Below are 17,022 nucleotides of genomic sequence, written 5' to 3' on the forward strand. Positions count from 1 at the left end.
CCCACATGCCGCGGAGCAGCTGGGCCCGTGAGCCATGGCCGTTGAGCCTCCGTGACCGAAGCCTGTGCTCCGCAGTGGGAGAGGCCGCAGCGGGAGAGGCCGCAGCGGTGAGAGGCCACAGCAGTGAGAGGCCCACGTACCACACACAAAAAAAAAAAAAAAAAAAAAAAAAAAAAAGGTCTAGGAGGAGGAAAACAGGTAGTCTTCAATTCTAACAGCATATCTGATTGATTAATATCAAAAGGGATTTTAATATCCATACTTGAAAAAGAAGTGTAATAAAACATTTTTAAATATAAGAATGATATTTGCTATATATGAGTTAAATTCTAAGAATGAAAAGGCAAGCAATTTGATAAGAACTTTTACATGTAAGTTTAAAAAAAAAAAACTTACATCCTAAGTAGCATTGGTTTGGTCATAGTGACTACTTCACAAGTGGTTTTCTGTCTGGTTTATCACCTCCAGGGGAGGTATTAGTCGAAGAGTACAGAGTTTCAGTTATGCAAGATGAATAAGTCCTAGAGATCTACTGTACAGCACAGTATCTACAGTTAACAATACTGTATTGTATACTCTTCTTCCTAGTTCAGAGCTAAAAGCTGACACTAACTTTATTTTTAGTTAGACACAATTGACATATAACATTTTGTAAGTTTAAGGTATACAATGTGTTGATTTGATATATTTATATATTGTGATATGATTATCACAGTAGTGTTAGCTAACACCTCTATTATGGGTGTATTGTATTTTTTAAATTTTGCTAAGAGCTAAGAGATTAGATCTTATGTTGTGTGGGGTTTTTAAAATAATTTTATTTTTTGGCTGCGTTGGGTCTTCGATGCTGCATGGGCTTTCTCTACCTGTGGCGAGCAGAGACTACTCTTTGTTGCGGTGCCTGGGCTTCTCACTGTGGTGGCATCTCTTGTTGCGGAGCATGGGCTCTAGGTACATGGGCTTCAGTAGTTGTGGCGCATGGGCTCTAGAACACAGCCTCAGTAGTTGTGACGCCACAGGCTTAGTTGCTCCGTGGCATGTGGGATCTTCCCGGACCAGGGCTCGAACCCGTGTCCCCTGCATTGGCAGGTGGATTCTTAACCACTGTACCACCAGGGAAGTCCCTTATGTTGTGTTCTTATCATAAAATAATAATAATAATAATAAATGAATGAATGGGGCAGGAGGCAAGTTTTGGAGGTGATGGATATGTTCATGGCCTAGATTGTGGTGATGGCTTCACAGATGTGTACTCACCTCCAAACTCTTCAAGTTATAAATGTATACAGCTTTTTGGAAGTTAAAAATGAAAAGAGTTATAAAATAAATTCTTGGCTTGAGATTTTTTTTTTTTAGTTACTTTTAATACTAAATAAAAGGTCACCAAAAGAATCAAGTAAACAAGATATCCAAAGTCAGAACCAGACAATAAAGATTAGGAAAATCAGTCTTAAGAGTTTATAAAGGAAAATGTTTCTCATTAATATTGTTATTTCCATTCCAAGTCCCAACAATCTTTTTGCATGGTCCATAAAGTAACCAAATGCTTTTCTCATTAAAGCAAGTGCCTTGGGTTCAGTATATATTTTCTTCCAAGTTGGCAGTGTTGACCATCAGAAAATTAAAACTCTCCTGAATGGAAAAGCCAGGGCTTCACCCTGAAACATAAACCCTCCAGCTGAGATGCAGCCTTCTTCTCTTGTAGAAGTACTCAGATCCCATTTGGTTGTAATACTTTTGCCTTCAAAAGCCAGGCCAAAGTGCAGTAATGTTATCCTTACTGAAAACAGAGGGAAGATGGTCCCATACTGAATGTTTTCTAATCTGCTCTTTATCAGAACATCTGAGGGTCTGGATTGCAACCATACACTTACATTAAAGAACAATGACCTCACCCCCAATATGTCAAAATGTTATCAGGAAACCCTGTATCTGAGATCTGATGTCTGACTGACTGCAGAGAGCTTTCTCTTTGTCCACTGCCCTATCTGTTTCAGTAAAATGAAACCCAGCAGTTATTGACATTTCCTCTCAGAATACGTTTCCTTTAAATTCAAGGTATGTTCTTCTCATACCAGCAGAGGGAGGCCTGATCCGCTTCCTGAGCTCTGAGACTGCTCAATTAAGTCTCTCAGGGATTCTCCAGGAGGAATGTAAGTTTCATCCTGTTCTAATCCAATGCTGTACCGAGGTCTGGTTTCTTGTCTTTTATACCTGAAGATGCACAAAGAAAGATTATGTTAGACACTGGATTGCAATGATAGTGGCAAACACGCAGATAAAACAGTAACCACAGCAGGTCTTATCTTTGCACATAATACGAGATTAGATGCTCAGTATTTATTACCCTTAGTTATGATTTCCAGCACAAAATCGTAATTACTCTTCTAACCTATATTTTAAAGTAAACTACATGTTTTTACTCACTCACAACCACATATGATTTTTCTTCTCTATTCCTATCAAATGCATATATCCAATCAGGCTACATTCCATTAATGTTTCTATACAGTTCCAATATTCATTCCCTAAAATCTTTTCTTATAAGGTCCCTGATCAACTACAGATGCAAACTTTTGGTTTACAAAACACATTACAATTTTCTCATCCAAGGCAATGTATAGATAAATGAGATAAACTGAAACTTTAAAAACTTTTATCAATAATTACGCCTTCAATTAGAAATGATGTTATTTGAATCAACTCCTACTTGTAGAAAAGTAACCTAAATTACTATTACAAAAAGCCAATGATAAGAATTTAAAGGTCCTTGATATTTCACAAAGTAGAAAATGAGTTCTTAGGTGACTGAAAATAATTTGTAATGACCATACTGTAATTTAATAACTGAACATATTTTATTTTAATAATTGATCTATAAATTATCTTTAAAATCTTTCAGTGCTAAGAGGATATTGTTAGCTCACAAAATAAGGAATTACTAAAGCAATTCTAAGTTCACCATGGTCATTTCTCTGCTTTGAGTCAAACCTCAGTAGCAACTAGTTGCTGAATTTCCTAGCTACCATAAATTTCCTAGGGATGAAAATTTTTCTGGGTGGTTTTGATATCTGAAGTAGAAATGAGATAGGTATCTATTAATAGCTTCATTAGGACAAATATGTATCAATAGTAACTGATATTATCAGTGAAATCTAAGATCTAATTAGGTCAAGGAAAGCTGTGGTAAAAAAATGTCAACAGGTAGAAGAGTATGAGAATGATATTATAAACTCAAAATTCTACATCATCTACATGTTAGAAACTTACCTGAAGTAACAGAATAAAATGATAAGGACCAGGAGCAAACTACAGACAGTCACAGATATAAGTAAGGCCTTGTGGTGTACAGGTCCATCAACAAAATCTGAAATTAAAAATAAAGTAAAAAGAGCCATGATACAGAGATTATTTTCATTTAAAATTTAGGAAGCAACTCTTTCCTAAAAGTGCTTGCTGCTCCATGTGTAAGATTCAAGAGGTCCTTTTAATCTGCTAATTGACAAGAAATATATATATATACACTCTCTAAATTAAATAAGTCTGAGTGACATGAATCATTGTTCATCTAGCCACTCACTTCAACAGCATGCATTTCTTCTTCTCTAGAAGGAACAGGTTTGACATAGGATAAAAGCACAGGATATAAATAAATGTAAATGGATCAATACCCCTAAAATATAAGCAGGTTGTTCATCTTTATTTCAGATCCAGCTGATGGGCTTACAGATTTTTCTCATGTGGTTTCTGGAGCACTCTATATCATGAATTTTGATAAAAAAAAACAAATCTATATTCATTGTACATAAAAACCAAAGTAATCCTATGATGGATACAAAGGATCAGAATTCCTCAAATATTGCCAAATAAATAGAATACGTGATTTGCATTACTTTAAACAAAGATGCCCTTCAAAAATACATAGCTTAATTTTTCATAAACGGCATCCTATTTTAAAAGAATGGGTATGTTCCACTCAAAGAATTACTGTGTGATCCTTTTAAAGAACAAATTATTAAACAGTATTCACGCTGTTTTAACTCCAGTTCCTGACAAATAAGATTTATAATATTACGGCATGAGTTTTCAAATGTTGTAAAAATAAGAATAACCTGGAGAGCTTTATACAGATGCATATTTACTGACTTCAACCCCAGAGATTTTTATTCAAAGTATATTTTTTCTTTTTTACAACCATCCCAAGTGATTTATATGCAGGGAGTCTCTGGAACGTATTTTGAGGAAACTGACTGAAAACCTGGTGCACTTACCTAGTAATAGAACTAGCACCGTTCTTATTAAGGGCACCGTACATCCTTGAAAGAGTAATTACTGCTATTTAATGTTAAAAGGTATTGTAATTTATGACTTTGGTTACCTACAAACAAGATGTTTTCCAACTGTGCTGTATACTTTTAATGGTCCGGCCACCTAAACATTTTGGCTGGGGACCTTACCCCACTAAATGTAAATTTCTTTTTTTCATTCAAAAGTATTATACGTTCCCTGAAGAAAAACTGAAAAGCACCAACTAACTAAAATAAAATTGCCACCATCTCACTATTTACAAAAATTACTGCCAACATTTTAGTGTATGCCTTTCCAGTACCATTTCAATGAACAAAAAAAGTTCATGAACAAAATGGTTCACAAAAAGGCATTGTATACACCCATGCCCATAGCTGTATTATTCACAACAGCTAAAACATGGAAGAAACCCAAGTGTCCACTGACATATGAATGGATAAGCAAAATGTGGTATATACATAAGACGTGGTTTAGCCTTAAAAGGAAAGAGATTCTGACATATATTACAACATGAATGAACCTTAAGGACATTGTGCTAAGTGAAACAAGCCAGTCACAAAAAGACAAACACTCCACTTATGTGAGATACTTAGAGAAGTCAAAATGAGAAAGACAAAAAGAAGAATGGTAGTTGCCAGGGGTTGTGGGGAGGAGAGATGGGGGAAGTTAATATTTAATGGGTAAGAATTTCAGTTCTACAAGATGAACAGAGCTATAGAGATGGATGGTGGTTATGGCTGTATAACATTATAAACATATTTATTATCACTGAACTGTACACTTGAAAGTGATTAAGATGGTAAACTTTATGTTATGTATATTTCACCACAAATAAAAAATTTGGGAAAAAAACCTATTAGAATTGCCTTGTAACTAGATTGTTTTCATTTATAATATTGTAAACATTTTCCAAAACAATAAAAATTTTTCTGCAAAATGAGTTTCAAAGATTACACAGTACATATACAGACACATCCTAATTAGAAAGTCAGTCTTCTGATGATGTATATTTAGGAGATTGCAAAGATTTTGCTACAATACATCTTTGCTGTGATACATAAAATTCTGTGACGAACATTCTTACACATACATCACTGCACATGTCAATGATTATTTTCTTAATCTAGATTTGAAGAAGTAGAATTATTAGTTTGAAGGATATATATTTTAAGGTTTTTCATACATGTTGTCCAAGTACCCTTTAAAAAAGATTACAGGTTTCTTTTTTACCATCAGTGTGAACATATGCCTTAATTATTCTGAAATAATCTCAGTCTTATAGAAAACCTGTAAGGATAAAGGACTCCAGTATGCCCTTTAGAGAGTTTTCATTTTTAAAATTGTATCATATTTACTTTATAATTCTCTTGCTCTCTCAGTATGTATGTGTGTGCCTACCTCCCTCTCTATATATAAAGATATGTATATGTACATGTTTGTATTCATATTTATTTATATGTATGTATACTCTGTGCATCATCTGAAGTTACAGACATAATGTCTCCACCCATAAGCACTTCAGAGTGAACTTCCTAAGAACAAGGACATTGTCTTACCAAATGGTAATGCAATTACCAAAATCAGGAAAGTAACACGAACACATGAAATGAAAATAAATCTTACTGTGAAATCTATCAGAGAAACTTTGGATTATTTATTATAAACTAAAATCCACAGATATTTATACTAATTTCTCATCCAAATCTTATGATGGTTAATGTTATGATTTACTCATCAGTCTAAAATATATGTTTAATAATTATTTATGATCTACACTACTTGTAAAATATTAATGGAAGTAGTCTGTCTGCATCTGAAAAGACTAAATGAGAGACCATTTTTTAAAAAGCAGTTTTATATTAAATTCAGAAACACTGCCAATTGAGCAGAGAAACAGTTCAAGACCGTGATCTACTGGAGTACACATTCAAAGAGCCATTCAGCCTTTAACAACAACAGGACTCATATATAATTACCACATGCGTTGTCCAAAAAGTGTTGCTTAGGAAATCTTGAAAATAATTTGTAAGCTGTTAAAATTACGTGGGCTAAGATTTTACACAATGAATTTTCTTAGTAAAATTTCCCTCCTTACCTCCCCCGCTCTTCTGGGTTATAGGCAAAGTCAACAATAACCCAAAATGAGCAAAATACCTCCGCCAGTGAGAGAGCAATTAACAACGTTTGTACACATGCGTATATACAAATACCATGGTGCAAATAATGTCGCTGCAAACAGCTTAAAATCTATTTCCAATTTTAAGGACAACAAAAGCAAAAAAGCCTGATTTTGCAGAAAATCAAAGAGAACGCTGGATACTCTATCAAAACTAGAGTAACTAACTACATATGCACAACATATTTTCAGTATACAAATACAGAATACTTTTTCATTCAAGTGATATAATTTTACTAAAAACTATCAGCCTCATCGACTTTCACTTTTCCACGTAAATGCAGAACACTCTGAACCGTAAGAACAGTGTACTTTTTTATTTTTTATTTTTCTCGGTACGCGGGCCTCTCACTGCTGTGGCCTCTCCTATTGCGGAGCACAGGCTCTGGACGCGCAGGCTCAGCGGCCATGGCTCATGGGCCCAGCCGCTCCGCGGCATGTGGGATCTTCCCCGACCGGGGCACGAACCCGTGTCCCCTGCATCGGGAGGCGGACTCTCAAGCACTGCGCCACCAGGGAAGGCCAAGAACAGTGTATTTATTACTCACCATATTAGATTTCTGATTTATGAGAGCAATGAGGCCAGAAAGAATCTAAGGGATTTTTTCCTTACCATCAAGCACTTTTTTTAAAGGCTAGCATTACCTTCCCACTTTCCTTTTCTTTGCCCCAATAAACCTATCCCCTACTGCCTGCTTGTCTTTTGTCATAAATAGTGAGCCTTATCAATATGCCTTTTGTTTCTGTTGGTCGTGCCTGTCATGTTTTAATCTGCCATTACCTGTGCTCAGAGCATTAACAATGTAAACATTCAAGTCACTGCCAGAGTCTTGGAAAGCGAACACTTCCAGATACATATCAGGAAAAGAACAGAGCCCACAGTTCTCTCTAGGCCAGCAGATTTCTACCTGGCTGTCACTCCAACTGCTCAGGGAAGCAGAATGGAGAACTCTCTAGGGAAGTCTGGTTCACTCTGAGAGGCAAGTAAGAATCACCAATGGTTTCCTAACAAAACGGCATTCTGTCATTACTTGTCTCCTCTCATAATTAACTGGTTTGCAACTGCTTAAAATGCCAGGACTGTTTCTGTAAGGCTAGAAGATCGCTCATAATTGCAATAGGAAATAAAAAACCATATTGCTAGAAAGAGTCTTGGAAATACGATGGCCCAAAGACATCTTTATATGTGCTCTCAGTGTTATAACCACAGATAAATTGGAGACATCTTTCTATTAATAGAGCACAAAGTGCCTGAAAAGCATATTCTTGTCAGAGGATTTTAGTCAACAAACAATACTGTAATTTACCTTCATCATATATTGGGATGTCATCTCACAGTAACATCTAGAATTAAGTTCACTATAAGAACAAAGACATAATATTCCAGTTACTTTCCTGCAGAAAAAGATTTAGCATTATATTTTCTGGTAACAAAGGAAGTTAAGACAGAACTGTTATATCCAGATTACTGTGTTCAGTGAGAAAGGAAAAGTCTAATTATTTATAAATTTCTTTCACCTATCCCAAATACAAAGTTAACCAGAATTTCCAAAATAGTCAGAAGCTGCACATTTCCAGAAATGTTAAGAGCTATTCCCTGGCCAGGAATTCGGCTCAGACTCATGTACCGGTTTATACTGCCACAAGCATAATATATGTGTCAGAAGGAAAATTCTGCAACTGACCTTTGCATTCTAGATGGTATCATATATTCAACCTATCTGTGTTATAGAGAATATGGGAGACGGTTTCACTGATTAAATACCTGTTACCTATTGAGTTTAATTTGTAATTGGCAATACCCGAAGCTAAGCAATAGCATTTTTAAACAAATCTGTAAACTGATCAGAATATATTTTTTAGTGGAGTAAGAAAAAAAATAATAAGATAAAGTTTAGCTTTGGAAATCCTGTATTATAATTTTACTTAAACTACATTGAAATTACCCTATTTCAAAACAGAAACAGTTGTTTCGGATACATTTTCCATGAAGTATACATGTAGCGTATATTAGTAATTCCCATATTTAAACACACAAACTATACGTATTCCAAAAAAATTATATGAACTTTATTTGCTCTTGTAAAAGTCAAATTTAAGGATCCCATTTAATAAAGCAAAGGGCTTCTGTTCATTTCAACACCAGTCTTTCACTTCTTTAAGTACTCATTTGAAAAAAAAAATTAAACAAAAATAAGTAATAATAAGTAATTTGGGAGGAGGAAAAAAACCTCATCAAATTCTCTTGCCTACACACCATTTCAAGAGAACATTAAACTCACAATATCTTGGTCAAACCATGTGACGCTGGAACCATACATCATCCCTTCCAGCATCTCAGTGCCCCTTCATCACTAATTCTGCAGGCAGGAAGCCAGACACCAGGGCACCACGACTTCTCCCTACAAGCCTCTCCATCAAAACAGACATGTCTCCCTCCTCTTTGCACCAGCTGCAGTGTGACTGGGCTTCCCGAATCATATTTTATTGTTTATAATGAAGGTGCTGCATTTGATCTAATTACTTTTCATATTTCTTCTTTCAGGAGAAAGAATATTGTCCCAGGATATTCTGCTTTGCTGGTGCTGAAATGGAATAAGCAAAGCAAAAGGAAAACTAATATTCATAAAAGAATTTCCGCTGCTTTCTGGTCACTCTTCATCATCTTTTTTTGAAACAGAAGATGACAAATAAAATTTCAAGGATCTAAATACACATTGATAAATATTTGTTGGATGTGATTTTGTATCTCTAATTTCCTGCTAAATGCATCTAAGTTGGAAAAAAAAGTGAAAAAACTCTGGATCGGTAGAAAAGGTTTTCTTGTTTATTTTTTAATAAGACAATTTATTTGTAGGTATCTACCCCTACGCTTAGTACTTCTCTGAGGTCTAATAACAGAACCTCACCTAAGCCTGTTATTATTTAGCACCTCGTAATACAGATGTTTTGAGATAAGGTTAATCATTTAACTTTTTCAGAAAAGCTACTATTAAGAAAAAAAGAACAACAACAACAAATTGGTGAGCTGGATTTTTTTTTTTTTTTTGCGGTACGCGGGCCTCTCACTGCTGTGGCCTCTCCCGTTGCGGAGCACAGGCTCCAGACGCACAGGCTCAGCGGCCATGGCTCACAGGCTGAGCCACTCTGCGGCATGTGGTATCTTCCCGGACCGGGGCACGAACCCGCGTCCCCTGCATCGGCAGGCGGACTCTCAACCACTGCGCCACCAGGGAAGCCCGTGAGCTGGATTTTTTAACCCTCTCATCTTTTAATAATACAGTGTCTGCTTTGTACTAGTTTGACACATAGGTTTATAGGAAGTCTACTATAATAATATGTAACAAACTATCAGGCAACGCCTAGCCCAGGGGTCTCAAAGTGTGGTCTCTGGACCAACATCATCAGTATCACCTGGAAACTCCTTAGAAAGGCAGATCATTGGGGTCCACTCAGATCTACTGAATCAGAAACTCTAGGTGGGGGCCAGTAATCCGTGTTTTAATAAGCCCCCCAGGTGATTCTGATGCACCTAAGTTTGAAAACCACTAGCCTAGTATTAATACGTAAGTGGGCCTTTTTTTTTTTTTTTTTTTTTTTTTGCGGTACGCGGGCCTCTCACCGCTGTGGCCTCTCCCATTGCGGAGCACAGGCTCCAGACGCGCAGGCTCAGCGGCCATGGCTCACGGGCCCAGCCGCTCCGCGGCATGTGGGATCTTCCCGGACCGGGGCACGAACCCGTGTTCCCTGCATCGGTAGGCGGACTCTCAGCCACTGCGCCACCAGGGAAGCCCGTAAGTGGGCCTTAATAAATGATAAATTAGAAGGAAGAGGACGGGAGAGGAGGAGCGGAGAGAGAGTGTGTGTGCAAGAGAGAGAGAGGGAGCAACCCTCTAACACCATATTCTAAGAATGGAGAAAATGCTAATTGTGCAAACATAATAAACAGGAGGCTTCAAAGTAATCATCTTGTTTATTGATTATTTTGTGACATGGCTAACCACTACTTTACTTAGAGTCTTCTAACTCTTAGATACATAAACGCTTTTTTCTTTTTTTGAGAATGTCATTTAAGGCTCTTTATAGACAATTCAGGGAGATGAGGTCATAGGCCGATTTCCCATCTCCAGTACTTACTTTAGCTGTGTAACCTTCACACAGTACTTGACCTCACTATTCCTTAGCTGCATGTCTGAGAAATTGGGGTGATGCTAATGGTGTTTTCTCTACTGAGCTGTTATGAGGATTAAATGAGTCAGTGTATGTAAAGTACTTAGAAAAGAGCCACAGTAAGTAAGCACTCCATTCACAGTTACCTAGGCTCTGAGCTTTAGAGGGTCCTGCTCCGGCTCCCTTTAACTGGACCCCTTCCCACTGAGCAGTGGTCTGCAGAACACAGGCAACGTGTCCACCCAGAATCTGTCCCATCCTGCTCTCCATTTAAAACACTGGCCGTTGCCCCAAAGTCTGGAATTCTACCTAAATGGCCCCAGGCCTGTGTCGGGAAACTATGAGGCCCCCTGTCTCCCTGAGGGTGGACCAAGGAGCTGGTGTACTTACCCAAAGGCCTGAGGGGTGACCTAGCAGTGGCCAAGGGGTGTCTGGGGCAAGACATGTGGGCAGAGCGTAAACCAGAGGGCTGGGGTGTTGTAATGTGGGTGCCTGACATTAAGCTTCTGCTTACTGAGGCATCTGTTGCAAAGACCTCTATCTCAAATAAGCACATTGCCAGCTGTATGACACACTACTGGTAAAACAACTAGATAAGAAAGCAGGTCACCCCACCCGTGAAGTTCCCTGGATAACTGACCGCTTGAATAATTCTGCTTTTCCCTTCCCGTGCCCTAATTCCCACTCTTATGTTTTAAACTTGCCAATATTTCTGTAACCGTGTATGGTGACAAATGTTAGCTAGACTTACTGTGGTGATGATTTTTGCAACATATACAAATATCAGGTCATTACGTTATACACCTGAAACTAATATCATGTTATATTTCAGTCATAACTCAACTTTCAAAATTAATTAATTTGCCAATAAAAAGAGAAACTGTGAAACCCTAGGCACCCCACCTTTGACCCCAGTAAAGGGAGAACCCCAGGTCCCCACCCCCCCATGCCTGTGACCTTGCTGTGTGGCCCTCAGGTGTGCTGTGTACCCTCTGGTTCTTGCAAATAATACATCTTATCTTTCAGATTTCTCTGACAGTGGCTGCTGAGGTGCATTTTAGATAATAAGAACCACAGGGGTCAGTCTAGCCACAACATTAGCTCCAGTCAGACAAACATCTATGGGGGCTGCCACAGTGGTATGGACCCCGGTAAGTGATTCAGACTTTCCCAGCCGACAGTATCACTGCCAACAGGCTGAGACAGACACAAAACAGGTGTCCAGCTGCATGCATGAGAGACCTCTCCCAGTGCCAGACAGAACCAAGAACGGGGCTCCCAATCACTCCCACTCCCACACTGGAATGAATAAGTCTAAGTAGTTCAAGCATTCTGAATGCCAAGCTGGTGTTCCCCATCACTATGAAAATATTCTTGTTAAGTTTGGTTAACAGAAAGTATTTTATTTACCAGTCTTCTACATTGGTTTATGAGTTTTAAATAATTAGGTAAATGGTATGTGGACTTCCATTTATACCATTGCCCCGGCTCCACAAAAGTTAGGGTTGGTCGTAAGTATAAAAACAACAGCTAAAGTTAAAAATATCAAAATAAGATGGTTCCATGTCTCTTTAACATCCCTGTTCTTTATTTGGGGTTTTATACCAAAACATAAATATACCTATCTCCAATATGACTATATAAAGACATATATCCAATATGGCTGCAATGCAAATATTTCTGACCAATGCATTACTGATACTCAGTAAACATGTATAGTCCACTTCCAAAAAAAAATGCTGCCCATGTGTATATATGGTAGAGGCAAAAACAAGAAAGGCAGCAGCTCTGTGGTATATTTGTGTAAGAAAGACCAGTGCTCTCAGACCACAGCCTGCAGTGACTTTTACTGGACCCCAAAACGACTGTGGCAAAATGGTGAGGTGGAATCTGCAGAGACCTCACCCAGGCACTACCTGGGATCCTCAGAGTTCAAAATGGTAAACCCTACAGCCACTAAACTCCCCCCAAGTCCGTCACCTTGTATAACCCTCAACATAATCCACCAGCCACAGTAACATCCTCTTTCCCTTACTGCCCTGACCAAGGACTTGTCTTCCCAATACTACTACTCTTCTTTTCAAAGCCTTTTCACGGAGTTCTCTAGGAGACTTCCTCTGCTTTTAAAAGTCCCTAGCACTCAACCTCTTCAGAGAATCCTCCCCTGCCTGCCGGGTCCTAACTAGAATCTGGCTCCACCTACAGGACAGTATGTGCACTGCAGCATTTAAGTCAGTTTTCCTAAACCCTACCGCTACTGCTAGAACGCATCTCTTCCACTTACAGGTAATAAAACCTTTTTCTCCTTGAGCGAAGCGATTCTGGCACAACTGCCTTCATTTCCAGCACTCCTCACCCACCTCCCGCCCCACTCCCAACACATTAGTGTTGTCTACAGATGCTATTCAAAATGTTGTCTACAGATCACCTACTTTTTGCAACTGATTCACAAGGCAGTAACTACAAAAAACTGAAAGTAAGCATTTAGAATTTTACAGCAACCTGACGTCAGCGGAATTGTGTTCGAACGAGGTGTTGTCGAACTCACGTGCTGAGACACAGGGGCGCTAGCTATATCCTCGTATAGGTGTTTTTCTACCAAAAGTGTTGCCCAAACTTTAATGTGCATGTAAATCACTTGGGGAATCTCATTAAAAATGCAGGCTTGGTAGTCTGGGGCGGGGCCTGAGAGTCTGCATTTCTAATGAGCTCCAAGCCATGCTGATGCTGCTGACCCACAGGCCCACTTTGAACTGTGAGGCTTCAGACAACTGCATTAGGGGACTTTCTCCAACCAGCCATGCTGTTTCGTATGCCTGTCTTTTGCAAATCTTTCTCATATATTACAAACTAAACCTCTGCACTTATTAGACTGCCTCTGTTTAGAGTCACAGGCTACTCACGGGCTGTGTGCAACCTTGGGAAAGTTAATTCACCTCTGTGTGCTGCAATCTCCTCACCTTTAAGTGGGGAATAATAAGCCTAATACCCCACAGCTCAAATGGGTTAATTAATGTAACAGTTAGTAGCGGAATTCTTGGCTTATGTCAGCCACTTTAATTTTTAAACTTTTTATTCCTGCCTTATCCATTTGGCAAACTTCTGTTCCGCCTTAAAGTCTGCTCAGGTATCACTTCTATGAAGCTATTCTGACATCCTCCCACCCCAAAGTGAGCCACTCACTCTTCTGTGTCCTTAATACACTTTATAATCTAACTCTACAGAGATTTTCCTGCCTGAGTATAATTTAATTATTTCCATGTTTCTCTCTCATAACCTAGTGTGCATGTGTTGAGAGAAAGAACTTTCTTCATCCATTTCTGTTACCCATAACACCTAGCATGTTGACTGGCAAAATTAAAATCTGTCTGTGAATTTTTGATGTGAATTATTATGAATCAATCTTGCAGAGTTTTCTAGGCTATAGGATGAACAAATGTTATAAAATATTATCATCGAAACCCAGAAATGCCATTGTATTTTGTTGGGAAGATTTTCTCTCTCAAGAAATAAAAATCAATCATGACAAATCATTTTAAGCTACTTATATAAGACTTAGGACTCTATGACAATTACAAATCATTTATTTTTATGGTGAGAACAAGAAGAAAGGAAACATGGGAGCCGTTTTTAACCAGGAGTCTTTGGGGATGCAGTATGTGTCTTTTTTAATGAGCAACACTAAATGTATAGTCTTAGAATTAAACTTTCTAGATATTTTCTCCATTTTACCAATACATATGAATTGACTAAAAAGTAGTTACTCTAGCATAAATAAAAGGAAATGCCATCCAGCATATCATCTGAATTAGTCCTTTAAAAGGTCCTTATTCTTAAAATGAATGTAGCCAAATAGCAGTTTTTGAGTGAAGTGTAACTTCTGAATAACATTTAGGGGTAAACGGAAAACACTATCTCCCTCCTCTATCCTCCTGAAACCCACTCCAAGCTCTAGACACCGTAGTTTTCTGAAGGAAATGAAGACAGGTTAAAGAAGTAAGAATCTTTTCTTTCTTTTTTTTTTTTTTTTTTGCGGTACGCGGGCCTCTCACTGCTGTGGCCTCTCCCATTGCGGAGCACAGGCTCCGGACACGCAGGCTCAGCGGCCATGGCTCATGGGCCCAGCCGCTCCGCGGCATGTGGGAATCTTCCCGGACCGGGGCATGAACCCGTGTCCCCTGCATCGGCAGGCAGACCCTCAACCACTGCGCCACCAGGGAAGCCCAGAAGTAAGAATCTTAAGAGTGAAGGCACATGCAACTATTTTCCTGAGAACTCCTTGCACATGTCTTTGAATGACCGTTTCATTATGTCATCTTGCCTCAGTCCTCTGCCCCAGTAGTGGAAAATGGTACAGGTAGATGCATTTAGAAAAGAGCATAATTCAAGTTTTTATTTTCTTTATGTCTAAAGCTTTTCCAGCCTGGAAGCCTTCCTCTTCTTACCTCTGTTTTTTAGTGGAGGCAGTGTAGGGTGTAGATCTTTATTACACTCATTCCGCTCTGTGCAGCATTCAATTGATCTTCTTTGATGAGGAATGGGCGTGTCCTAAAATCGAACCCAAACAGCTATTAATAGGTTTCCCCTAAATTTCAAAGTCATACCATCCAAAACTAGTAAATTAATTCTATTTAGAGAAGTCACTTAAAATTCTGATAGTTTTATTCAAACATGGTGAAACTGATGTATTGTATTAGGTAATTTCTTTCAAATCATCATGTATTACCTTACTGCAACTTTTGCATTTCAACAAAATTACTATTCTATTTGTAATAACCAACGTGTGTCGCGTAAACTGAGGAAGAAAGTTTGGCTTAATGAAATTAACCAAACTGGAATTTGAGCAAGATGATCTAATGAGTCACTAAACCAGAAGTTAACGGCAAAAATAAAATGAATATTTGATTTCTAAAGGAAGGAAGAATTGACCCAATGCGAATTTTCAAATTATTTTCCAAATTACTGAAAACAAGAGAGTAAAAAAAAGACCCCCAAACAGTTGTTATATCTTGTTTGAAATTTGGCTGTTTGAAATCTAGCCAGTGAAAGGTTACAAAGTAGAATCAAATTATCTTCCTTACCCGACACTGAAAATCTGAGCCTTCTAGTCCTAGACATCCAGAAGTGACCACAGGCATCCCAGAATCATCTTCTTCTATCATTGTGAAACAATATCCATCTGTGCTAAAGACCAAACAGGCAAAGTAAGTGTGTGCGTGTGCGTGCGTGTGTGTGTGTGTGTGTGTGTGTGTGTGTGTGTCTATGGTAAAAGGAAATGAAGATGTTTATCACTTGCTTCATTACAAACAAGAAGAAAGTCAATTATCATTACAGGTCACCATCTGTTTAAAGAATCCCCAAACTTCCTTTTATGAAAGTTGACTTAATTATCATAAAATATTTAGCAATATCTCCTCTGTCCAGAAACTTGCAAGAAAGAAGGATCCAAACTTTCCATATAACATATAAATTACTAACCATATACACTAAATGCTAAACACTTATTTTGGTCCTTCACAGGTATCACCTTCAGAAATCCACTGTAAGAAGAAGGCAGGACTATGCTTACTTTCTATATGAGGAAACTGAGGCTCAGAGACCTTGAGTAATTCTCAAAGGCTGTACAGCTAGTGAGAGGCACAGCAGGGGTTTGAACCCGTGCAGGTGAACATTTATTCTGCTTCTACTTGCTCTGAGGTAGTGAAATAAATTTATCTCTTACTAAGGCACACAGACTAAGGACAGGTAGGAGTTGGGATCAGCACAGCCTAAGTAAAGTGAGTAAGATTCTGCCATGTGGTACCCTCTGCTTCCGGGCAGGCATATGAAAACATCAGGTTTTGTGGTTGTCTTATTTGGGTGTGGGTTAAGGATGGACAGCAGAAAGAAGGGTTTTTAACAAGATCATGGTAAGGCAAAGAAAGAATACTTTTCATTTCTGTCTGGTTTTCTACATTGAAAAGAACTTTCACTTATTCTATCTCATTTAATCCTCTCAACAACAATGAGAAGTGATATTATTTCTATTTTACAAATGGGTAAATTAAATTTATGAGAGTCTAACAAACTTGTACAGGGTCACAAAACAAAACAGTTACAGAATCAAGCCTTGAATCAAGGACTTTTTGCTTCATTTCCACAGGGATTAAAAATGAAAAACAAGGACTATTATATATAGAACTATTTATAAACAGACACTACTGTCTTCACAAGCTCGGGTGATAAACACCCACAGACTCCCAATATAAGTCATAAACCACTACTGCATATCTAAGAAATAAAGAACTAAAGTACTATCTATCTTTCTCTCATATATATGCATGTTCAACACCCAATATAGATGTGACAACATAGTCCCAAAAGGTCAT

The 17,022-nt window shown here is 38.2% G+C and overlaps 1 protein-coding gene across 7 annotated transcripts in view; it reads right to left on the minus strand.

Annotated features, from left to right (window-relative positions):
• The window catches only part of BMPR1B (bone morphogenetic protein receptor type 1B), a 423,330-nt gene that overhangs the window by 33,337 nt on the left and 372,971 nt on the right, over positions 1–17,022 (minus strand). For all 7 annotated transcript variants that reach the window (XM_032632927.1, XM_032632928.1, XM_032632930.1 and 4 more), the window contains 4 exons: positions 15,736–15,838; positions 15,100–15,202; positions 3,271–3,367; positions 2,076–2,214 (listed from right to left, as the gene is read on the minus strand). In XM_032632927.1, coding sequence (XP_032488818.1) covers positions 2,076–2,214; positions 3,271–3,367; positions 15,100–15,202; positions 15,736–15,838 — 442 coding nt within the window. The remainder of the gene's footprint in view (positions 1–2,075; positions 2,215–3,270; positions 3,368–15,099; positions 15,203–15,735; positions 15,839–17,022) is intronic.

The sequence above is a fragment of the Phocoena sinus genome, chromosome 5, assembly GCF_008692025.1.
Source record: "Phocoena sinus isolate mPhoSin1 chromosome 5, mPhoSin1.pri, whole genome shotgun sequence".
Lineage (NCBI taxonomy): Eukaryota > Metazoa > Chordata > Mammalia > Artiodactyla > Phocoenidae > Phocoena > Phocoena sinus.